This window comes from Aedes albopictus, chromosome 3 (genome assembly GCF_035046485.1).
Source record: "Aedes albopictus strain Foshan chromosome 3, AalbF5, whole genome shotgun sequence".
NCBI classification, from domain to species: Eukaryota; Metazoa; Arthropoda; class Insecta; order Diptera; family Culicidae; genus Aedes; species Aedes albopictus.
The window spans coordinates 69,434,382-69,459,381 of record NC_085138.1 but is presented as its reverse complement, the minus strand read 5'-3'; the positions used below and the strand labels follow the sequence as shown (position 1 = coordinate 69,459,381).

General features: G+C 41.2%; 2 protein-coding genes across 2 annotated transcripts in view; one reads left to right on the top strand and one right to left on the bottom strand.

Annotated features, from left to right (window-relative positions):
- Positions 1-25,000, top strand: part of LOC109427099 (nuclear protein localization protein 4 homolog) — a 116,185-nt gene that overhangs the window by 54,090 nt on the left and 37,095 nt on the right. The gene's annotated exons all lie outside the window — the stretch shown is intronic.
- On the bottom strand, positions 147-13,106 carry LOC109400184 (uncharacterized). The gene is made up of 2 exons (XM_019672653.3): positions 12,328-13,106; positions 147-2,747 (listed from the first exon to the last, which is right to left on the bottom strand). Exons 1-2 carry the CDS (start codon positions 12,331-12,333, stop codon positions 525-527), a joined length of 2,229 nt encoding a protein of 742 aa, XP_019528198.2. The 5' UTR covers positions 12,334-13,106; the 3' UTR covers positions 147-524.

Sequence of the window (25,000 nt, the reverse complement as noted above, 5' to 3'; positions counted from 1 at the left end):
TTCAGTAAAATGAAAAGGTTGTTGTCAAACGAGTCATTCGATTATGAAACTTTTCTAAAAAGCTTAACAAAGTAGAGGTAAATTATCTTCCACGAACGAGACACCACAATTACTTCTACCGTCATACCTCTACCACTGTTAATCACCTCCACTAGCCTATCACCCTCGTCACGAACACTGCCCTCTCGCGCAGTTCAGATTTCTTTAGTCTACCACTACGGCGGAGTAGCAGCCTGAAATTCGTACCATGTCTAACGCCCTTACTAAACTAAATGCACTAATACTCGAAACTAGTCAATATTCTAGGAAAAAAAAATCATATAATCTAACAACAGCCTGCTTCTAGCTACGTATTTCAACTAACAAAACATAACCCATATCAGTATAAACGGCGACGATAAGAGACAAACGAAAACTTAAAACTAAACTAGTTTTCATGAAATCCCCCGAATAAAATACCCGAAATCCGCTTCCATCCCTCCCCCTCTCTCTCTTCCTCATCACTCCCCCACCCCCTACCCCCCCTACTGCCATTTACCACAGTTCACAATCAGTACGTTGCTCTGCGGCTTCCCGGCCGAGTCGCCCGCCTGGCTGATCTTCTCCACCAGGTCCAGCCCCTCCACCACGAACGCAAAGATCCCGGTGAAGCCGCGCATCTCCCGCAGTATGATGCGAAACTGGGACCCGACCAGGCCCATGTTGTCGTGACGCTTCTGGCTCCGGCGCATCCCGACCGAACCGCGGATCGCCAGGATCTTCGTATCGTCCGGCATGAAGAACCCCTCCTCGAACACCGACCGGCCACCGCGGCCGTTGTTCAGCTCGAAGTCCCCGGTGATGATGCTCTCGTTCTCCCAGCACTGGAAGATGCTGCAGCCCTTGTAGCCGAAGCCCAAATCGCCGCTCGCCAGGGCGCCGAAGTTCTTGGCCATCTTCGGCGCGACGTCGTTGCGCACTTCGATCAGAATCCGGCCGAACGGTTGGCCGTTGATTTCGATGTTGAAGAAGTAGATCGGGTAGACGTGCAGCGATGGGTTGCACAGCAGCGATGAAGCCACGGCGGCCGCCTGGACCTGCTTCTGCACCTGTTGCTGGGCCGTGGAAGGAACTAGCGATACCACGCTGGAGGAAGATGAGGACAGAGGGTGGCCCGGAGGCGTCAGCGGTTGATGCTGGGAAGATCCGGAATGTTGATGCAAATGCTGCAATGTGCTACCGTTGAGGATTTCGCTCAGGTATGTCGATCCGGAACCGGACGTACGGGCCGAGTTAGTTCCGTCGGTTCGGTTACCCTGGTGCATTTGAGGGCCGCCAATGATGATTGACGCCATGTCGTTCAATTGACTTGCATAGGTTCCGGAGAGCGGTGGTTGGGGCATTCCCGGTGGTCCCGCTAGGATACCGGTGTGGTTCGGTGAATGCGGTACTCCGGTTCCGGAAGTCGTCTGCGAGGGGGAGGATATTGCGTAGCCTAACGTATTGGGATCGATATGCTGCGATTGCTGGTGCTGCTGATGATGCTTGGTGGTTAGAATGTGGCGTGAATACAGCTGCGAGATACAGTAATTGGCAAGTAGTAGTATGGAATTGTGATGTCCATTGATGGTGGTACCGCCGGCGGTCAATCCCAGTCCACCAATGGCACCGTTTCCGAACGAGATCGGATCGATTGTGTTCAGGTTCGACAGGGCTTGTTTGATCAACTCGAAGTCAAACAGTATGCCGTAGTGTTGTATCAGATCGTCGAGTTTGCACTGCAGGTACATCTCCTGATACTTGGACTGCAGCCGTTGTTTCTCGATATTGAGGTTGGCGTACAGCTTGTACGCGTCCGCCGGGGATTGCTGATCGAGCATCGTAAGGAATAGTTTCGCTTTCGTAAGGTTACTTCGTATTTCTGCCACTTCGAACGTGGGCAGGTGGTTGATCAGTTCCGTTTCGACCTGAGTTTTCAGTGCCGTGCACGCTTCCAGGATTTTGAGCAGGAAATCACGTTGCTTAAATACGAAATGCTGCAACTCGGATAGACTCTTCTGCATCAGCAGCAGATCCGACGCGATGTCTGACCGGATCTGGTCGCGCGCCTCCGCTTGAGTCTTCACCGAATGATTCCGATGTTCTTCCGTACTGGCACAGGCCCGGCATAGGATTATGTTGCACTTGAGACACCACAACGCATTCGGCATCGCGTGCGTCATACAGTTTTCGCCCTTATTTCTATATTTTCCCGAACCGATCGGACCGGTGCCTCCGGCATTCGCGCTATTACTACCTAAACCGATGTTTCCGTTGGCAGCCGAGTTTCCGTTCGTTACGCTCGCTACACTGCCTCCACCGCTCAGAACACTACTGGCACTACTCGTAGCCACTGTTCCGTTCGTTCCGCTCTTGTCAGGAGGCTTTTTGTTGCCACCACCGTTGACACTTCCTGTGCCGGTTCCTCCCCCTGCGGTGGCACTTCCGCTCGAAATCATACTCAGATTCTGCGACAGGTACAGGATCGCATTATGCGTCGGTAGGCTCTCCGGCTTCATGTCCGGTCCGCTGAGCTCCGTTCGCTTCCAGCAGTGCACACAGTACAATTCGGTGCCCTTCATGAGCACCTGGTTGACGCATTTCAGGCAGAAATAGTGCCGACAGGAGAACAGCTTCGGCACTGCATCCGTGTCGTTGAACGGCAGGTGGCAGCAGCTGCACAGGATCAGCTCCTCTAGCTCCGACGGCAGCGGTGTGAAGTCCATTGTCTGCAAAGGGGGGAGAATAATGGGTGTGATTTAAATTCTAGGTATAGCTTTGATCGAACATAAAAAACACTTCATAGCATGAAAAAGGATATTTTATTCATAAAACCCCGGTGTTAAATCTTTGATAACCTTTCTGGCACGGATGTAGCACCTCGCACTGCTGCGTCCGATCCCCAGAGATAACCCCCTTACATCGATGTATATGTTTATCGAATGGGTTCAAAAATAAATGACCGGAGAGAAGTAGAAAATGGGATCAAACTCGCAGGTCAAATTGAGTTCATGCGAACGACCTACATACCTACATGTGCTGTGCACCTGCTAAAGGGTGAGGACAGTGCGAGCTTGGGGGTGTCAGAGAAGCTGTGAGATGTGAATCAAGCAGAAGTAGGGTGCGGGCACCGGTTTTGGCCAGTCTAAGGGAAATCATTTTTATAAAAATAACCAATAATCCAATGAAAACTACCAACGTGTTAAATGAAAGGTTTCGATCTATACTTTATTAGAAAAATACAAAAATCAAGCTAATACTTGATTTTTGTATTAAAAGTGGCACTGGCCAAAATAGAAGTCTTGCCGCAGTTTTGGCCATATTCTCAGTTTTGATTTCTATTTTGGCCAATCACGTGTATTTCTTATGGGAGTGGCCAAATTAGAAGCACCCTGGCCAAAATAGATATATGGGAGCTGATTTTTTAAGGAAAATTATTTTTTTCTTTCAGTTTTTAATCAAAATTTATGGTTTTAACAGCTGCAATCATATTATTATACTAGAATCTGCTAGTAAAAAATAAATTTATGCAAACTTAGATCGTTACAGGTTGAATATCGCACTATGGCCAAAACTCCGGGCTGGCCAAAACTGAAGCTTCTACCCTAGTCCTTCTGGGAAATAAAAGTGTCATTGCTTCCGGTTTGTAATTAACTTTTTGCACTCATCGCCCCTGTTTGCCGGGGCAACCCATTAAGAGCACAGGCACAGCATCAGTAACAGCGGCAATGCAGAGCATCAGAGCATCGTCATCGTTACAGCCAATGACGAATGTGGTGGAGTCTCTGATGTTGCCAACAACGTCGACATCGTTTCCCTTATCGAGTTGTATCACAATATCCGGGTGATGTCCATTTGCGTTCGAGAGGCTCAAATCGATTGATTTGGTGACGGAGTGTTTTATGTGCAAATTTCGTGTAGTTTTCGTTCATTTAGCTGGTCAGAAAAAAATACATTGAATGAATGGACAACATGGCTTTGTATTCGTCACCATAGCTATGAATTTCAAAGTAAGCACCCTGAATTGTTTGACTTGCTATAAGCTAGAATCAACACCGAATAAAGCAATTTTGAAAACCACTCCAACCAATTTTATCCTCGTCTTGCATACATCCTCTCATACATGAAGCCATCATAATCGCTTTTCCGTTCCGAAGATGTTTTCGTACATTTTTCACATTGCTCCGTTTTTTTTTTTGCTTTCTCATGAAAAACAAATTCGGAGATGAATCCTACACCCTATACCTAGTCCGGGTACTTTCCGCCGACTACACACAGCACCCGGCTCCCGCTAATTCGAACGTAATTTAATTTGATTCAATTTGTTCTCTATCTCTCTCTCTGAGATCGTCATGAACGAACGATTTGGGTTTATCTATATGCCCAGTCGGTTGCCAGCCAGCCAGCCAGCCGAAGGAAGGGAAAATCTCGGAAAATCGTGACATCGCAACAGTTGCGCCTCCGGTTTCAATTTCCCCCCTGCCTAACCTGCTGAAACCTCCGGGAACAGGTAACGATCGTCGATGTCGATATATAGGTACGCTCCTCCGGCACGCGAAAAGTATAAAATGTAAAAGGTGGCTCCCCGAGCGGACCGCTTGAAAATTGATATACCTCAAGTTGATCCGGGGGGTTAACCTTCGGGGAACGTACGTTGCCGGAATCGGTAACGACGACGGCGACGACGCAAACGTCAGAGGACAAATTGTAAATGGAGCTTTCGTTGCTATTTGCCGAAAGGCGCCACATTTTGTTTAATTAATTGTATGCGACTCACCATCGATACGCACCCCAAATGTCGAGCGAATCAATAACGGTGCGGAACAGTCACAAAAAAACTAAGCACTTTTATACGCACTTTACGATACACGGTTAAATCTAGACATCGCGGAGGAATCCCTGAATGAGTCTCAGGAGAAATCTTGGAAATAATCTCTCCTAGAGAAATCATTAAAATAATCTTGGAAAGATTCCCCGAAACAAGAAATCCTGGAAGAAATTCGTAAAGGAAATCAGGGATGAATCAATAAAGGAGTCGAGGGATAAATCGCTGGAGGAATTCCTGACACAATCCAGGAAAAATTCTCGAAGAAATTCCTAATTAAACCTTAGAGGAATATCTTAGAAAATACCAGAAAGAATCCCAGGAGAAATCACTAATCCACTAATCCAGGGAGAAATCAATAAAAGAATCCTAGACATTCTGGGAAGAATTCCTGAATGAACTTCGGAAGGAGTCTCTAAACAAAACCTGGGAAGAAATTTCGTAAGAAATCAATTAAGGAATCCTGGAGGGAATTCCTGATGGAATCCCCGAAGGAAGCCCGGGAGAAAGCGTTGGATGAATCCTAGAGAAATGTCTAGAATAGTCTGTGAAAGAATTCCTGAAGGAATCCCGGGAGAATTTCCTATAGAAATCCCTAGAGGAAACAATGAAGGAATCCCGAAAAGAATTCCTAGCAGAATCCTAGAACAATTCCTAAAGATATCCCAGGACAATTCTCTAAAGAAACACCAGGAGGGGGGCCGAAAGCAATCCCGAGGAAAATCTTCGAAGGAAGCCCGGGAGAAAACACAGGAAGAATCCTGGAGAAATGTCTTGAATAATCTGTGAAAATCTTCCTTCCGGAAGAAATCCCTGAAAGAATCCGAGAAGAATTTCCTATAGAAATCCCGAAAGGAAACAATAAAAGAATCCCGGAAAGAATTCCTAGAGGGATCCTTGACAGAATCCTAGTGGAATTCCTAAAGGAATCTCAGGATTAATCTCTACAGAAACACCGGAAAGGATCCCAATAGGAATTCCAGCGAAAATCCCCAAAGGAAGCCCGAAAAAAAACACAGGAGGAGTCCTGCAGAAATGCCAAGAACCCAAGTAACAATTTTAATTTTATCAAAGTTTTTTAGCGTTCCAAAAATCCTAAACATAAAACCATTGACGCCGACTTGAAAATGCTCTCGAGTTCTTGTATGCCTCAATAAGCCCACGTTCTGGCTAGTTGGCCCAGTGTTATTAGGGTCTACAGGACTTCGTATGCAACCCGGCTTAGGATTTCGGGTTGTATCATAGTTTTATCAATCTTCTAAATAAAACCATCTTCTGACTTGTCAAATAATTGTTTTGAATATTTTTCACTCTCAATGTTCGATCGTCAGCATAAATTATGCTTGGTTGTTTATCCAGCCATCAATTGGAAAGATGCAGATATGGAATTCAGATTTGTTTTCCTATTTAATACGTGTCAGGAGACATGCCACGGAAAATTTGTGGTGAATGTGACTGTGATAATGACAAAAACTAAGTGCGCTACACAAACTATGCATAATTTGGTAGTTAAATGCATTTAATTTACTTGGTGGAATTGGGTGCAAAAAAGGTTTTTTCAACACAGCGGATTTTAAAAGACATTATGTAATTTTTCTGGCAAAATAAAATGACGGAAACGTGTTATATGTTAAATTTGATCCAAAGCTGTACGTGCAATCATAAAATTGAGTAATAATTTTTCTGTATTTACATAAATTATCCCGGCTAGGCGACATATTTTTCTGATAAAACTCTGTGTTCCTGATGATTCCTCCAATAGGGCTAACCCTCCTGAGGTAGTCATAACTGAGCTCATGATAGAACTAGCGGTTTTATCACAGCATTTTTTTGGCTTATGTTACGGCCACGAAATCTTTTGTTGGTTTTATGCATTGCCTCACAGTTTTGTGTATTTGTTTACAAAAAAAAATCTCTCTGACAACAACCGCAAATGCAAGTTTTATTGGAATGATATATAATAAGTGATAAAACCAATTCATGTCTACTTGCAAGTCTTAAACTGAAGAAGTTTATAGCAGAAGTTATATGATAGTTTTATGGAACGCCGAAGGTTCAAAGTAAAAAACTACCACATATAACTAATTTTGAACAACGAGCTTTTTGACATGCTCGTATAAAACCAGGATAAAACATGAATAAACCTTCAAGGCATGCTGATTGTTACTTGGGAATAATCTGTGAAAGCATCCTGGGAGAAATCCCGGAAGAATTTCCTTTAGAAATCCCGAACGGAATCAATAAAGGAATCCTAGAAAGAATTCTAGAAAGAATCCTAGTGGAATTCCTAAAAAAAAACTTAGGATAAATCTACAGATAAACAGACGCAACAATTTATCAATTACCGAAAATTTGAACCAATCGGTGATCAAAAGGTGATCGATGGGAAGCGTCTGTTTCTCTGTGATAAATCCTTAAAGAAACTCCGAGGAGAATCCCGAAGGAATCCCAGAGAAAACCGCCCAGGGAGAAAATACTGAAAGATCACCAATAACAGAATCTTAAGGGAGAAAGGATCTCTGAAGTAATCCTGGATGAATCCCTAACGAAAACCCAAGTAAACTTTCTAAAGGAATTCCGCCATAAAACTCCAAAGAATTTTTGCGGTAAATTATGGAATTCCGAAAGAAGTCTCTCATAAAATACCTGAAAAATCCAAGAGGAATTCTCACAGGAATCCCTAAACTAATCACGGGAGGCATGCATGAAAGAATGCCGGAAGGAGTTCCTAAAGAAATTTCAAAAGAAATTCCAGCAGAAACCAATGAAGGAATTTTGGAAGGAAATCCGTGATAAATCTTTAGAGGAATCCTGGGAAGAATCCCTAAAGGAAACCTGGACGCTTAAGTGAAGGAATTCTGGAAGGTATAACCTTCCGTACGAATTGTACAAGAACAGACTCGACGCTGATCAGCCTTGTTGGTTATTCCTTTTCGCTGTTGAGCAGTTTCCTTCCAGATAAGCCTTTAGTTTCATCACTTTCGATGATGTCGATGAGCTTAGGGGCTGTTGACCAGAATTTGGCAATTTCAGACCCCCTCTCCCCCCAAAAAGCATACGTGGTTTTTTGAACGGCTGCTTATCGCGGCTGGAAACTTTTATTGGTATAGTGTCAGTGTATGCGAATGTTTCATCTGTGTGCGTGCCGAGCATTCGTATTGTAGCTTCTTAGCTTCTACAACCAACCCATTCGGTAAGGTTCGGCTGTTCGGGCGCGCGAGTGGCGGCACTGTCAGATGTGCACAAAATCGTTTGCATGTTTACGTCTTGCTTGTTTTGCCACCTCTTTTCATTTGGTCTGGTCATCGATTGGCAGTGCACAGTTCAATCGCGAGCGATTAAAATACAGTCGATAAGTTGTGATGAGCACTTGTGAGGTGAAAATTTACAACATTGCCTAAAAGAAACGCGAGATTACGGCGATCTTACAAAATTTCTTTCCAAAATCCCATGTTTTTTCCCCAGAGCTGCTACAGGAGATATTCCTTGAATTTCTGCTAGAGCTCCTTCAAGGATTTCTTAAGGAGTTTTTTTTTACGAATTTCCTGCAGGAGCTCCTCTCTGGAGTTTTTCCGAAATTTTACCTTTAATTTCTTCAAGAAATTTCCGTAAGATGTCTTCTAAAGTTTCTCCCTGGCTACAGGACTTTCAGCTGGGATATTTCCCAAAGGTTCCTGTTGATTTTTTTTAATTTTGAAGTGTCACCAGAGATTTCTTTCCCAGTTTCTCGCGGAATTTATTTAAGAAAATTTCTTCCGTTGTTGTTCATAGGATGTCTCTTGGAGTTTTTTTTTCTGAATCAACCCTGAACTATCTCCTAAGATTGTTTTTCCATGGGCCAAGACTCGAACTATGGACACCAGGAGTATTAACCACTCACCTGACATACTACACCAAAAACTCTGTGAGAGATTTGCTGGTCAACATGCCATAAAAGCTACTGAAGTTAAGCGTTACTTCAATGCACCTTCCTTGTCACAAGCTAGAAAACTTTCGAAATGAAAAGACGCGCAAGTTTTCCACAACACATTTGTAACCTAATCTGAATAAACAAACCAGAGTGGCATGTTTTATGTGTGTTACGAAGCACATTTAATGCAAGCTGTATTGTCACTTGTGAGGAATATGTAAGCTCCGCCTCCATGAATCGATGTCAAACACGATGTTATTAGTGATTCCTATGAAACAAAGCCGCAACTTAACGATATTCGGCGTTAAAATCCAACTCAATTGACAAGATGGAAGTTGCGTATGCTTTTATTGCAACTCTTTTAGATCAAAGCATAGAAAGCCACAGACAGTTTTGATGATGTTGCAGGTGTTGCTTAAGCGGGGTTCTTGCAAGGATTTTGCCAGAAGTTTTTCTCCGGAATGCCTCGTGAGATAATGAAATTGCTGTTTAGAAATTCCCGGTGAAATATCGAAAAGTGAAATCTGACAAGACTTATTGAAGAAATCTCGAGAAGAAGTTCAGAAGAAATCCAGCTGGGAGTGGGACATCTCGAAAAAAGGTTCTGGGAGTAACCCTGGGATGAAATGTTAAGGAAATTCAAGAAGGGACTCCGAAAACTTCTATAAGTAATCTCAGGAAGAACTACGGGCGAAATCCCGCGAGGAAATCCATGCGAAATGTCGGAAGAACTTCTTGCAAAAATTCTCGCAAAAATCTCGGGAGAAACTGTTGGAAATCTTTCCCGGAAAACCACAAAGGATCTTCGGTAGGAATCCAGCGAGAAACTCTGGAATCATTTTGGGAAAACTTCTGGAAGAAAGCTCTGGGAGATACTTCAGCGGAAATTTCATGAAAAACTCCTGTAGAAATCCTGGGAGGAACTCTAGTAGATATCCCAGCAACAACTCTCCGAAATCCTGAAAGAGCACCGAAAAAATCTAAGAAAGAACTATTTATGGGAGCAAATACGTCAAGTTCTGTGTGAGCTCTATGAGAAACTGCGAAAGAATTTAAAAGAGGAATTACCGTATAAATGCCGGGAGGATTTTAAGAAGGAATTCAAGGAACAATCATGGATGAATACTAAAATCTCAATATTACAACATCGTTGGAAATACTTGTAGTTAGAAGGCACGAAATGTTGCTAATGTTGTGAGATGAAATTTGTGAAAAAACCACGTTCTTATGTGATTCGAACCCTCGACTCCGTATTCGCTAGACCGGTGCTTTAACCAATTAAGCCACAGCACAGGTAACAATTCTGCGGAATAGAAAGACTCCGAGCCCTTCCGCAGAATTGTTACCTGTTCTGTGACTTAGTTGGTTAAAGCGCCTGGCCATGCGAATACCGAGCCGTGGGTTCAAATCCCATCAAAACGCTTTTTTTTTACAAATTCATCTCTCAATTTGTCATTTAGAAACATTCTGTGCCTTCTCATTAGAAGTTTACAAGTTTTTCATAGTATGTTTCAGCCATAGCAGCAAATCTGGTAAATGCCAGTACAGAGCAGTATATGTACAACATTGCATAGAAATCTCCCCTGGAAAAACCTGGAACACTCAGAGAATTTTGTTTTGTTGATACCCTGTCAATGAGGAAATTCCAAGAAGCATCCATTATGAAACCCCAGGATACACTTACAAAAAACTCTCGGAAGAAATTCCTCAAAGATATCCGAAGAAGAAATTCCGAGTTAAATCTCGGTCAGAATCTTATAGAATCCTATAGAATACTTACGAGATTCCATGATGAATCCTGAGTAGAATACCAGGAGAAATCTAAGTACGAATCAGGATCCTTGGAAGGAATTGCATGATGAAGCCTGGTAGGAATCCTAGGAGGATTATCGGGATAAATTGCTGTATATTTTCATAGATTAATCCCAGTGGGAGGACTTGCATTACATTACCGCAACCGCAAGTTTGGCCAGATAAACGCATTTGCAGGCAAAACAAAAATCACTTGATTTGCTATTAAAACCACAATGAAATGCACTTCCGCTAGTTGTTCGTGAATTGAACTTTAAGCCGTTTTGTTTATGTTTTGCTTTTAACTCACCAATAAACTCATATACATCATATAAACTTACACAAGACTTAGTCAAAGCAACAAACAAATAAAAAAGCGGGTTTTCCAAATTATTCATTAATTACTGAAGAAAATATCTCCGCACGCAGCTATCGAATCAACAATAATAAACACACGTGTTGCCCAAAACTACACCCAAGCTTGACACAAATACGCGCAAATACGCAAATAAGCTGAGAAGCAGACTTTGCCCCACTGGCGACGTTACCTCAAGAAGAAGAAAGACTCAATCACACTAAACTGGTATAATTCACAGAACAATCCTTTGTTTCATATTTTTTTAAATTTCTTCGATGGGCTCTCGATGGAGACGCATCATACTTTTTCCCAACTCAACTGACCAAGCACCAAATTTCTCCATCAATAATCCACCCTTCAATAGAAGCTTTGTATACCCCTCCGGCCACTTGTTGAAACGCTTCAACACGCGCACCACCCCCGTGTACCTCTCCTGCATTGTGGGTGAATCGCAATCCAAATTGCCGAACTCAATCAAATCCACTCGAAGCGAAGCACAAGCAACAACCATCACACACGTCAGGTGGCTTTTGCTGAACGTGGTGTATAGGTACTTGCCCTATGGAGAGCAAACTGACTTCACTAAACGCCACCATCGTCGCTCTACCAAATCACCCACCCAGCCATTACCACGCTTACCACGCTGTTCACGCGGCAACGTTTGTTATTGTATTGTGGTGGTGAATGCTCCACTCCATCGCCCTCGGAGGTCGGGTACCGCCACGGCGTTTGACGTCGTCGCTGGTCACCCGCCGCTGCCGCCGACGAGCGACGACACCACGAGTGAGCACACGAAAGGCGCGCGCGCTCCGCTCCGGGCACCATCATCACTCTCCGGGTGAAGGTCAAAGCGAACGTCGAAATCGAAATTGAAATCTCATTTTCAGCAGTGAACTCGCGTGTGCTTCCACCTATCCATCCAGCCAACCAATACGTCCCTACGAGCACTAACAGCAGCAGTAGCAACAGCAGCTGTTGCGCTGTTACCAATATTGGGGAAGCTTTGCGCCCGTCAAATCCGATTCCAGCGCTGTGTACTACGAACGTAGAGGTACGTCGTAAAACGCTGCCGCCGCCGCGCCGCGATGTTCCCGTGCAGGTTGATGAACAGATTGTCTACCGGCTTGTCTGACAGACACCAACGCTTGTCGGGCACCTCGCCATATCTGATTCAGCCAAATAAACAAAAATTGCGCCGCGCCACTACCAGAATGGCAAAGTGCGAATCATCTCTCTACACAGTACCCAAAATTCGAGCATTGAAAGAGTACGCTCTGTTGGACATAGGCGGCAACAGACAGGGCCTTGCTATTACGAAAAACGTAGCACTACCATGAACACAACTAGAACGTTGATGTCTCACTTAGCCACCTTGACAAACCCCAGGATTCGTGTAGTTCTTTGACCCTCCCCCTAAAACCATACCTTCATGTATCGCTTCTCACTACTGAACCAGAGCACCCTGCTCGGCTCTATCGATTTCCATGCCGCGCGCCGCCGCCGCCGTCTTCTTGGCTCTTCGCCTTCACTTTACAGCACACTCCAAAATAGCACCCGAAACACGGTGCAAGCCGCAAATTTTCGCGTCCAGAAAATTTGCGCTTCCGTTTATTTCCGCACTAGAACAACCAACTTCGTTTGGACACAACACTAATAAAAACAGCAGCAAGGCGTCGCACTCGCTCGGTGCATCGGCAGAACCGACAACAACGACAATCAATGACGACGACGGTCGATGTCGACGACAACGTGGTTTCAAGCTTCCCACACACTCTGATTCTAGCAGGGGTACTAGTGGTGGCGTTGTTGGTGAGTGACGCACATAATCTGTTGATCTTCCGTTTTGGCATTCGAGGAAAACTGCTTCATCTCGCGGCGTGTGGTCTATACCTACTGACGACGACTGACTGCTGCTTCGGCAGCGGTCTAGGAGGGCTGCGTGCCCGTCGTCGTCGCTCGCAAGGGACCAAACAACCACCCACCCACACTACTCATAGCCGGGCGCGCGCGTTCACTAAGGGTTTAGGGGTGAGTTGCTCTCGCTCTCTCACGGTCCGCGGTCGCTGCTGGTTGGGTTCACCGTACTCTGCGTGAATTCTACGGTACGTTGTTAGTTGGTTCAACTTCTAATGAAGGGAACTTTCGTCGTGTGGTACACGTTGGAAAGAAGTAAGGTTGCAAGGATAGTGAGACATAATCAACGCTTTTTCTGTTTAGCCGGTAAACGGTAGTGGACTACCAAGCCTTCCGTTTTCCAGTCGAATACAACTGTAACTGTCTACCCAAACGTTCATCTTTCATGACCAAGTCCAAAACAAACAGCATGCAAATGATACAAATTTGTAAGTTATTTCTGTAGTCCTTCCTGAACCAATTTCTGGAAAACCTCTTTACAGATTAGGGGAATAAAGTCCAAAATTCCAAGATAGTTTTTAAATGGTCCAATTTATAAAATCATTGCTAAATGCGATGTAATCATTACCTTGAACGGAATGGTGTCAAGATATGTTAGCATAAAACATCCTTCTAGAAGCCAGGCAGGCAAACCCTTTGATTTTCCAATGAAAAATAGCAACTTCCGGTTTTTCTTGCTTGCAATTAAGGTTTTCTGGTGATTTGATCCACATGTTTCTCAGGAGACACACATGGGGGCGCATGGTTGTTGATACCTGCGCTAACTATTAGAGGTCATTAAAATATGACGACCGTCGCTTAAGACGAAGAAGGTTTCTAAAAGTGTGGCACTTTATATATTGAGTATACGAAAAAGCGGGACAGAGGAGGGAAAGAGAGTCTGAAATGCCCTAAAAATGAAGGACGCATTTTTTTTTTTAATGTTTAAATAAAGTGGCACACCAGATAGGGAATCTCCAAACCAAACCGGAACGAATGGCCCAAAAGTGTACCAGACGGCGTGACCCTTTACAGCCCGACTGTTTGAACGTTCGCAGAATTTGTGTGACCTGTTGATTTGTGTATCGAGCCCTGAAGGTGGTCCAATAGCCGGACCGAAACGTCGGCGATGATAGAAGAGTAATCAACGCAATTTATTAGACTGAGAGCCGAAAATTCCAAATGTTCACCGGAGCTGCCGTAAGTCTGCGCAGACTAATTTATAGGATAATCGCCACGATTTCACATCGATCAGATTCGTAACACATTTCTAGAATAATCCATTATCGATTTCGTAAAAAGAATCTCAAATTATTTTGAGTAGACTAGAATTTGTTCTCACATGGGCTGGAAAGCCCAGAACGATCAGGTTAGGGGTAGGCCATGATGAATTTCATTCTCAAATCAGTGCCGACACCCTTATTTATAATTATCTTATTATAATTATAGAAGGTTCCGGGAGATTTTGGTCAAAACAAAATTCTTTGGGAATTCATGGTATAGACACAAAATGCTGCTAACAGTTGATTAAGAGATGAATTTGTAAAAAAAAACGGGACTCGAACCCACGACTCCGTATTCGCTAGATCGGCGCCTTAACCGACTAAGCCACAGAACAGGTAACGATTCAGCAGAACAGAAAACCAAACTGACTGGCAGAAGACAAACCGGAAAACCAAAATCATTCAGGAAATGAAACTATGGCAAGACAGATCCTCTTCAAAACCGACACGTGCAATCTTACAAAAAATTGGTTGACGTCATCAGTATGGAGATGTCAACAGAACTGTATGAGTGTTTTCCCGTAGTCGTATTAGTTGATTGCTCCATCGACAATACTCGGCGATACTTGTTAATCGGAATGAAGTTGCACATACCGACGACACCACGATTAAGTTCAAATCAATATTGTAGTCGGCCAAATAAGAAACACTTGCTGCAAAACCAAAACACTAACATGAGGGATTAAAAACAAACTTTCGCGCAAACTTTTCACGTAAAGAAATCAAAATTAGTTTCGAACACAAAAAAACATTCACCGTCCCGTTAAAAATCTTCTTCCATTGGCTTTATAGTCATGCTAGCTAAATTGCATTGGAAAATACTACGCGCTCTTCATTTTGAAGCGTTTTTGCTGAACTGTTACACTAAAGAAATATGCCACAGAATCGTGAGAAAAGTCCTTTATAACCTACGGATTGTTATACTTTTCATACTATCCGGAAGGCGTAACTTCCCAAGTAACAATCAGCATGCCTTGAAGGTTTATTCATGTTTTATCCCGGTTTTATACGAGCATGTAAAAAGCTAGCTGTTCTAAATTAGTTTTATGTGGTAGTTTTTTTACTTTGAACCTTTGGCGTTCCATAAAACTATCATAAAACTTCTGCTATAAACATCGTCATTTAAAGACTTGCAAGTGGTCATGAATTGGTTTTGTTACTAATTATATGTCATTTCGATAAAACTTGCATTTGCAGTTGTTGTCGGAGAGATTTTTTTTGTAAACAAATACACAAAACTGTGAGGCAATGCATAAAACCAACAAAAGATTTCGTGGCCGTAACATAAACCAAAAAAATGCTGTGATAAAACCGCTAGTTCTATCATGAGCTAAGTTATGACCACCTCAGGAGGGTTAGCCCTATTGGAGGAATCATCAGGAACACAGAGTTTTATCAGAAAAATATGTCGCCTAGTCGGGATAATTTATGTAAATACAGAAAAATCATTACTCAATTTTATGATTTCACGTACAGCTTAAGATCAAATTAAACCATACAACACGTTTCTGTCATTTTATTTTGTCAGAAAAATTACATAATGTCTTTAAAACTCCGCTGTGTTGAAAAAACCTATTTTGCACCCAATTCCACCGAGTAAATAAAATGCATTTAACTTCCAAATTATGCATAGTTTGTGTGGCGCACTTAGTTTTTGTCATTATCACAGTCACATTCACCACAAATTTTCCGTGGCAAGCCTCCTGACACGTATTAAATGGGAAAACAAATCTGAATTCCATATCTGCATCTTTCCAATTGATGGCTGGATAAACAATCAAGCATAATTTATTCAGACGATCGAACATTGAGAGTGAAAAATAATCAAAACAATTATTTGACAAGTCAGAAGATGGTTTTATTTAGAAGGTTGATAAAACTATGATACAACCCGAAATCCTAAGCCGGTTTGCATACGAAGTCCTGTAGACCCCAATAAGACTGGGCCAACTAGCCAGAACGTGGGCTTATTGAGGCATACAAGAACTCGAGAGCATTTTCAAGTCGGCATCAATGGTTTTATGTATAGGGTTTTTGAATCGCTAAAAAACTTTGATAAAATTAAAATTGTTACTTGGGTTCGACCATAACGCCTGTAGACCCGAGAAAACGCCAATTCAAACTTCCAATCGTTTCTTTGAAACTTTGCAGGATAGCGTAGCGCCACCAGCCAATTTCATTCGGCTGGCCAAATTGAACATAACGCGAAATCGAGGAGAAACGTAACAGACGGTTTATAAACGCAATCACTCGCCTAATTTTGAAATAGTCTTGAGTTATCTACTATTTTATGCATAACTCGAAACTCAGAACATTAAATATTATACAAGTTTGTCAATATAAAACATTCCTGCATGACACTAGTCCTAAACATTTGCCGAATTACCTAGCTTTTTACTGTACCCAAAAAATAATCTTTATTCGTCCAACAAATAACGAATGACTTCCTAGAGTCAATATATTTAACAGTTGTTGACTAGGTTGCTGGTCACATTTAACCCAAGCAGCACATGCAGCAACATTTTAAAAACATCTTTCAAAAAGCTGTTTTCTTTTATCTTGTCATCGCTTTTAAAGTCAAAATTTCAGAGTTGAAGCGTTGTTAAGAGGAAACAAACCATCATGGTGGAGCCTCGCACGGCTACGAGGCTCCACCATGATGGTTTGTTTCCTCTTAACAACGCTTCAACTCTGAAATTTTGACTTTAGGGTCACCAAGCTTATAATCGCACCATGCTATGGGGTGAGGGTTCGATTCCCGCTTCGGGCGTTGAAACTTTTCTTGAGAATAGTTTCTTCCCCGTTTCCACTGGTGCATGCTCCGTTGTCCGTTGTCTAATGTTAAGTTTAAAACAGTCTGTACAGCCGAAAGCTGAAGACGTTGTCCGTGTCTTTTTTATCATCGTTTAGCAAAAACTCAAAAGCAGTTTTCTCGCTGAAATCTCAACCAATGTTAATAATAATTTATCACTGCACTCTGGTCACCATCTGGATAACAGTGAAATAATTTTCAATGACGGTTTTGTGACTTAGAGGAAGAAAACTGCTTTTGAAAAATTGATGATTGCTGATGACTGAATGATGGTTATTTGAGCCTTAAACAGAAATAACAATTTACCATGTGTTTGACATCTCAAACCATCATTGCCAGTAGGTTAAAAGTAGATGCTGTACACAAATAGCAATACGATGAAAAAATTGAGATTTCTAACTGCGAAAATAAATTCACGTGCTCCGGTGGGAATCGATCCCCACGCTAGACAGGTGCTTCTATCCCTCCAAGCTACGGTGCCACTTGACCGCCTCCGTCGTCTTCTGGCGTAGAACTGGACTCGATTCCACTATTGCACATGGTGTGCTTCTCTTCACAATCCAAATTTTCGCAATTTGAAATCTCAATTTATTCATCAAACATGTGTTTCTGTTGCATAAATGAATGTCAAAGCAAGTTCAACATTGTAGTTTCCACGTGGCTAAGTATCATTTGCCTAACCTTGTTTTGAATGTTTAGATCAGGTTTCCACAATTGTTGAAAGAATGGCTTTCTTCAGCTGCCAATGAATGCTTGAAAATATTTTGGCATTCCTTCTACGGATAAGTTTCTACTGAGCTAGAAGTTTCTCTTGAACTTCACCACTTCGGTTAATTGGATATACATTACAATTCCTCAAGTTAAAATTTAAGGTTTCCTCAAAGGGCTTATTCTGGGATTCATCCGGAGATACTTCTTTCTCTTCTCCTATATGCTGTTTTTGTTGAGATACCTATAAGAGTTGCAGACGTCTTGAATTTCTTCTGGAGTTCTTTCTGGGACTTCTTAATTCCAGTAAACAACCAGATGCCTCTTTTTAAGTTCCTCTTGCAGTTTCTAAGGCAATTTCTCCAGTCCACCAGTAATAAGCATTTGTTAGAAAATCATTCTGGGTTTAATCCAAGAGATACTGTTGAGATTTCTCCAGGAATTTTTCTATGCTTCACCCAGCATCTAATTCTGAAATTCCTCCAAGAGTTATTCCGTGATTTTCTTTAGAAGTTCCTATAGGTATTCATCTATTTTTTTTCTGAAATTCCTTCAGAAACTCCTTTTGAGATTTCTCCAGGAGCTCCTTTTGAAGTTGCCCCAGACGCTCTTCCAGGGATTCCTATAAAAGTTTTTGTTTGCTGAGATTCCATCGGAAGTTTTTCCTGAGATTTCCAAGGAGTCCCTTCTGGTGAAGCTGTGACGAATCCAAACCTCGAATTTTCAAGAGCACACATCTGAAGAACCAAATGACGGCTTGCGCTGAAAGATTAATCAATTCGTTAACTGCTGGTGGTAATCAATAGTTTAACGTTTCAGCCTGTATCGTCATTTGGTTTTTAAGATTTGTGTTCTTGAAAATTCCAGAATATCTTCACCTTCTGGCGATGTTTCAGAAAATAGTTCTGGGATTGTGCAACGAAGTCTGAAAGATTGATAAAACTCTAAGTTTCTGTTCTGTTAACTGTAAGTTTATGTTCTGGAATTCCCCCAGGAATTACTTTCCAAAATACTGCTGGAAGTCTCTTTTTCTGAGTTTTCAACAGATTTTCTTGTTGAGATTTAGGCAGGAGTTTCTTCTAGAATCGTCTAGATACCTGCTAGTTTTCTTAGAATCTTTAGATTTCTTGGAGAATAATCTTGAAGAATTTCTAACGACGATTCTAAGAAATCTAGCAGAAGCTTTTCGAGAAATTGCAGAAAAGAATTAAGGATAACTTATAGCTCTTCTTAAACTCCTGCAGAAATCATTCAGGGATTCCTCCAGGACTTCCTTATTAAAATCCTGCAACATTTGCTCCTGGAAAGCCTGCAGGGGTTTCAGACAGACGTTCAAGTTTGACTCAGCAGCTTGTGTAAAAAACATGCACGCCACAAATTGCCAAGTGGCAATCAGCGAACAGATGGCGTTAGCGACGTTCATATTCAATCGCTGCCTCACATGGGCGTTGCGACCAACAACTGTCACCACGGTCGTCTTCCAGCTGGATGGCGGGAAAAGATCGCACGTGTTGCACGCTAATAATATTTCCACATAATTTGTGCAGGGTAAATGACTTTTATTTAATATCTAAAATCTTTTGCACAAATTAGCGCAGGACTCTTGTAAATTATTTTACACATTATAACTTTTATGTTACATAGATTTGCTTGAATAGAACTGCATTTGGATGAACTTCACTCGCTTTGGAAAATCTTTGTGAATGTGACGCAAATGTAGGAATGATTTTGACAGTGTTTGTTTTGATTTTATTTCTCGGTGGGTGGTGAATTGGGTGGTAAGTAAGCGGCTGGAAGCATGTGGTTTCTCAAACTGCCAACTGCACTGTGGCAATCGGTTGCCTAGGTGTCGCTAGTGAAAATTTATATAGAAAATTTGAATAATTTTGTTCGAGCTAGAACGTCTGTCTGTGGTAGTACTTTGTGGGAGCCCTTCTTGTTTTTATTCTGAAAATCTTCCAGGTATTTTTTCTGGAAATTCTCTAGAATGTTTGTTACGGGTATAAATATTTGATGTTGTTCTGAAAATCCTCCTGGAATTATTTGTAGGAATCCTTCAAAAGTCCCTATTGGGGTACTTCTGGCATTTCTTTTTAGGAATTCTTCAGTAGTTCATTCTGGGAATCATCCAGAAGTTTCTTTTTAGGAGTCCTCCTGGAGTTTTTTTCTGTTAATCTTTGGGGAGTTCCTGAAACATTTTGTAGGAATTCCGGAAGAAATTCCACCAGAAAGAATTTATAAATAAATATGTAGAAGTCCATAGAATACATCTAAATGAAATTATTGAAAGAATCTTCATGAGAAATCTTCGAAAGAAGTTCCTAGAAGAATCTAGACATGGGCAGTTTTCGGAGGAAATTCCAGATGCAATTCCTGGAATAATTCTCAGATAGAGTTTCTACTAGAGGTATCCCCAGAAGCAGTTTCGGGAGGAATTCCTAGAATAATCCACAAATTGCATCCAGCATATAGTAACAATCAATGTAGATGGAAAAGGACTGAGAAATTGTATGATGAAGATCATGTTACATACTGTTTTCTGAATCCCTATAACTTTTTTTTTCTCACCTGTTGGGGAAATTAGGCCACTGGGTATTTTTTCAGGATTTTTTTTCTAAAACTTCTGAAAACTACTTCAGAAAGTTTTGTGAATTGCAGTTGAATTCTGTCTATGTAATTTCTGTCTAGTTCTTCTGTAATATTCTGTCTAGTTATTTGTTCAAAAATTCCTCACGGAATTCTTCTAATAGACCCTGGAACAATTCTTCAAGTTTTTTTCGCACGAATTCCTCTTACATTTCTTTTATATTCTTCCAAAAGCTACTGTAAGAGAGTTAGAGGAAATAATACCCGTTAAAGGAATTATTGAAAAAATCAGTAGAAATTCTTGAAAAAACTTCTTTTAGATTCTAGAGCTCCTGCTACAGATAATTATGTTGAATCTCGGGAAGAACTACTGAAGAACTTCCAGTGGGAATTTACTATGGGAGGCAACCTGGATTAGGAAATCATCGAAGACATTTCAGTGCAGAATAAGCTTAAGGACAAACCTCTTGAAATCCCGCTTCAACAGTGCACAGACGCACAAATCTCAAAAAGCAAGCTTCAAACAACAATTCATTTTATTATTCTGTTCTTGCTCACTTGTGATAAGTTTAAAATGAGAAGTTCAGGTGCGCTGGTTTTGTTTACTAAGCCCTTTGTGTCCTCAAAATCGTGAGTAGGTGCCAAAGTCGGGCATTTTGGGATTCTAACAATTCTGTCCTTAAGCCAGATATAATTTTATTTTAAAGTTTTCGTTTCTGAGTGGAAACTTTTTTGGTGAGGCAAACATTTTCAACATCAGCATTTGTAAATTTTATCAGAAAAAACATACTACTCATTGATTTTCGAACTGTCAAATTTTAGTTGGAATTATTTAATATCCCAAATGAGACAGAGCCTAAAAGTCAAATATTAATATCTATCATTCCAATAAACTTTGATTGTACTTGACATGCTGTTTTGTAGTTTTCTAAAAACATGCTAAATAAAAGTACAAGTTTTCTAGTCCTAAACTCTAAAGGATTCATTAAAACATAAAAATTTATAAAGAAGTCCAAGCTATTTGCCCTGTTGTTCAATGAAAATCCATCAATTTTCGCTTGTGAATTTATGTGTACATGTGTAAGATAAATAAAGTATATGGCATTATTCCTTCATTCGAGACTGCATCCCATCGTCCGATGAGTGATGTTTTCGACCTCATCGAAAGAGAAAGTTTCCTAGAGCATTGTCCAAGGATGATGCCGTATTCCACCCCATTCGTCCGCAACGGATGAATTCTCATCAAGGAGAAAGGGGGGACGGACAGTCGGAGGGAAGGCAAAAACCTCGTTTATGCAACAGTTTCCTTTGTTTTCCACAACTGGGTTGGTTTGGCTGACACGGATTTTAAAAATAAAATTTGGACAAACATAACCAGCGTCGCGTTGCTGTTTTTCGGCACCTTCCGTGCTGGCACGGTGCGGTTTTTGCTAAACGCCACCGTCGTCGTCGCGCCCCATGGGTTTGTCGTCATCGAAAATTTTATAATTTTAGCCTAGCGCTGCTGTGCTACATATAGTCGGTCGCCTTCGACCGAAACTGCCCAAATAAAGACAAATTTTCCGATGGAAATTCCGACCCAAAATCTATCATTTTGGTGTGCGAAGGAAGGCGTTCATTCGTCGTCCGTATCGGGAGATAATGGCGCGTCGAATTTTCCAGGTGCGAGAGTTTGCCTCCCGACAACTGGAGAAGAGAAAATCTAATCCGCGAGAGGCGGCGTTTGCGTTCATTACCACCACACTTGTTTTCCATGTGTGAATCACATTCACGCCGCTGGCTGGCTGTGTGTAGAATAGATAGAAACCAAGTGACCGTGACCTTGAACTGAACTAAACTCAAATCTCGCAGCATCTCCGCGCGCCGCTCTCCGATGAACGCACCTGCTTCGCGATTTGTAACAGAAGCATCAGAAAGATTCAAGAGAGTGACGCCAAGGAAGAGAGATTTCCTTGTTTTCCTATACCCTCCTGTTTGAAGACGTTTGTTTAGGTACGTGCAAAACGTTCACGTGGGGGGTTGAAAACATCTGGAAGGATGTCTCCTTTTCGCTGTTGTGGAAAGGGGTGGTATATCCTGGCAAGATGTGTCGCAGCGAAAACGACGGCGGGCGTTGGACGCACGCTGAGGAATTGTATCCTTTTTGCGTTTCAACAAAATTTGGGGAAAAACTTGTTGAGACATATTGTGCTATCTTGTTATTTTTTTTTCTTTTGTTGTGTGGGGGTTTCTTGTACTGAATTGATGAGCTAGCAGCTGCTCTCCTAACTAATTGGTGTAGGTACCTAAATCTAGCAAAAGGTTGATGCTTTTGAAGCAAACAAATAATTGATACTAGTAGATCTACTTTGCGAACAGTTCACTAACTGAGATATTCAAAGATATTGTTTGTTTGTTGTTGAACATCAATAAGCTTCCTAGATATAAAGAATATTATGGAAACATTTAGAAGGTTTATAGCAAGCATTTTTCGGGTTTTTATGGAATAATTTCTAGCATATGTCTTGGAGGCATCTTTGACAGAGCTCAATGACTTTTTGGTGAATTCTTAGAAGGATTTCTGTAATATTTTCGAAAGAGTTGTCGGAACTCTTCTAATAAGCTTCTGAATAAATTCCAACTATAGTTTGTTTTTTTTTTTTTTAATTCTGTCAAATGACCCACAATCGAAGACATCCATAGAAATTTTGTCCAAGAAATGTCTATCTTCGGTGAAATCTCAGGAGAATTTCTGAACGAATCCTAAGAGGAAAATCCCTAGATTCCTGGAAAACTTAAACCACAGAAATTTCTGGATACATCCCTAGTGGAGTTCCTGTAGAAATTCCAGGAACAAGTCCTGCAGAAATGCCAGCATAAGCCTTAAAAGGAGTTTCGAAAGAAATCACAAGAAAATCTTGTGGAGATAGCACAAGAAGATTGCCTTAAGGACATATCTGAATGGATTCTTATAGAAAATGCATGGAAGAATTCCCCGAGAAGTTCCGGGAAGAATCCTAGCGATCCTTGGAACGATCGAAGCAAAAATTTCGGAGTCCATCTAATTTTCTATTCCGCAGAATCGTTACTTGTTCTGTGATATAGTCGGTTAAAGTGCCGGTCTAGCGAATACGGAGTCGTGGGTTCGGATCTCACCAGAACGCGATTTTTCACAAATTCATCTCTCAATTTGCCAATTAGCAACATACTATGCTTTCTAATAAATAAGTTTTTCAAGTATAAATTATATTTGGCCGAAAAAATTGACTGTTTTTTTTTTTAAGTTACACGAGATTTGTTTATTTCGTAATTTATATAGGGTGACGATGGGTATTATCGGCAGGTTTGTTCTCTTCGTCATGGGGGGTTTTTGTGGGCCGAATCGCCTGAAATTTGGGTATATAACTCATCTTGGTTGGGAAGAATTTGAGGCCAACTCTGAGAGCTACAGGTTTCAAAAAAAAAACCATGACGAAGACAACAAAACTGCCGAGAATACGTAAGTTCCCCTATGATACAAAAAACATCAACTGAGTTATTATTGATTCTAAAATGGCAATGTTGAGTAAAACACACTTTTATTTTCCGTGTTCAGAAAAGGCTAACAATGTCGGGTCACAAAGCTGACAAAACCGAGTCTCCAATGCACAACTAATTCATCTCATGTTAAACGTGAACACATTCTACTAAGCTTTCACAATAGAATAAAACGAACCCACCAACTCATGCTAGTATATCCCTATTGCACAGTGGTCCAGGACCCAGATTTACGAGGAAAGGGGCATTCAAAACCTTCAAATGATTTTTTAGACAAATATAGTCTTCTACAAAGTTGTTCCTAATGATGAGGCCCTCTTTCCAATCTGCCGTGTGTAGCATAGTTGTCCCATGTTCCATAAAAGCAAATTGAGAAAAACGCGTTTTAAGTTCTAGCCTTGTTTCCTTCTCTATGGACAAACACAAAGCGTATTCATCAGTATAGCGTTAAAATTTATCAGTGAAGTAGGAACAAAAAATTTCATAAACATTGAATTTACTTTAATTTTTTAAAGAAAAAATCTGGTGGGACTGTAGGGTAAAAGCTCCCTTAGTGGAGGTAGTGCCAATAGTGGTGGTAGTGGCAATTTAGCATTATTTCGACCAAAAAGCTTGCAAATGGCATTTTTAACACATGCATCACACCCAATTAATAACATTAATTCAGTTTTGTGTTCAGGATTTGGCGGAAAACCTATTTTAAATAATTATTTTCCTTAACTTTTTTGCTCCTTTGCATCTATAGTGGTGGTAGTGTTCCTATAGTGGTGGGACCCATAAGAATTCAATGGGTTGCGCCACTATAGGAACCAATGTTAAGTTTTACCTCCATAATAGGAACCGTGTACCAATAGTTGGTGCAAGTGATTTATTAGCAAAAACTGAAATACACATTGGTTTTTACATTTTTCCTAGCAAATTTAAGTGAAAAACTATCGATTAACGTTTTCAGACTTTTTATTTTGTGGTATTAACAATTTATTCAATTATTTTACTACAAGGAGCTACTAATAGCACCACTATTGGTACATTCACCCTAATGTCGATAAATTTAGAAATTTTTGGGATTCTCTCGGCGTAAGCTGTCCCTTGTCTTGAGAGATTTTCAGCATAAGCTGTCCCATCCCCATGTTGAATTTTACAGATGATATCAGGATTCTCTCAGAATGTTCAGGATTCACGGAGACAAATTTCGTTCGTTTGAACCAAAAATGTTCATGTATATTCGGTAAACTGATAAAATTTAAACATTTAAACACTAAAATTTTAATTTTTAAAACTAACTCAATTACACATTTAT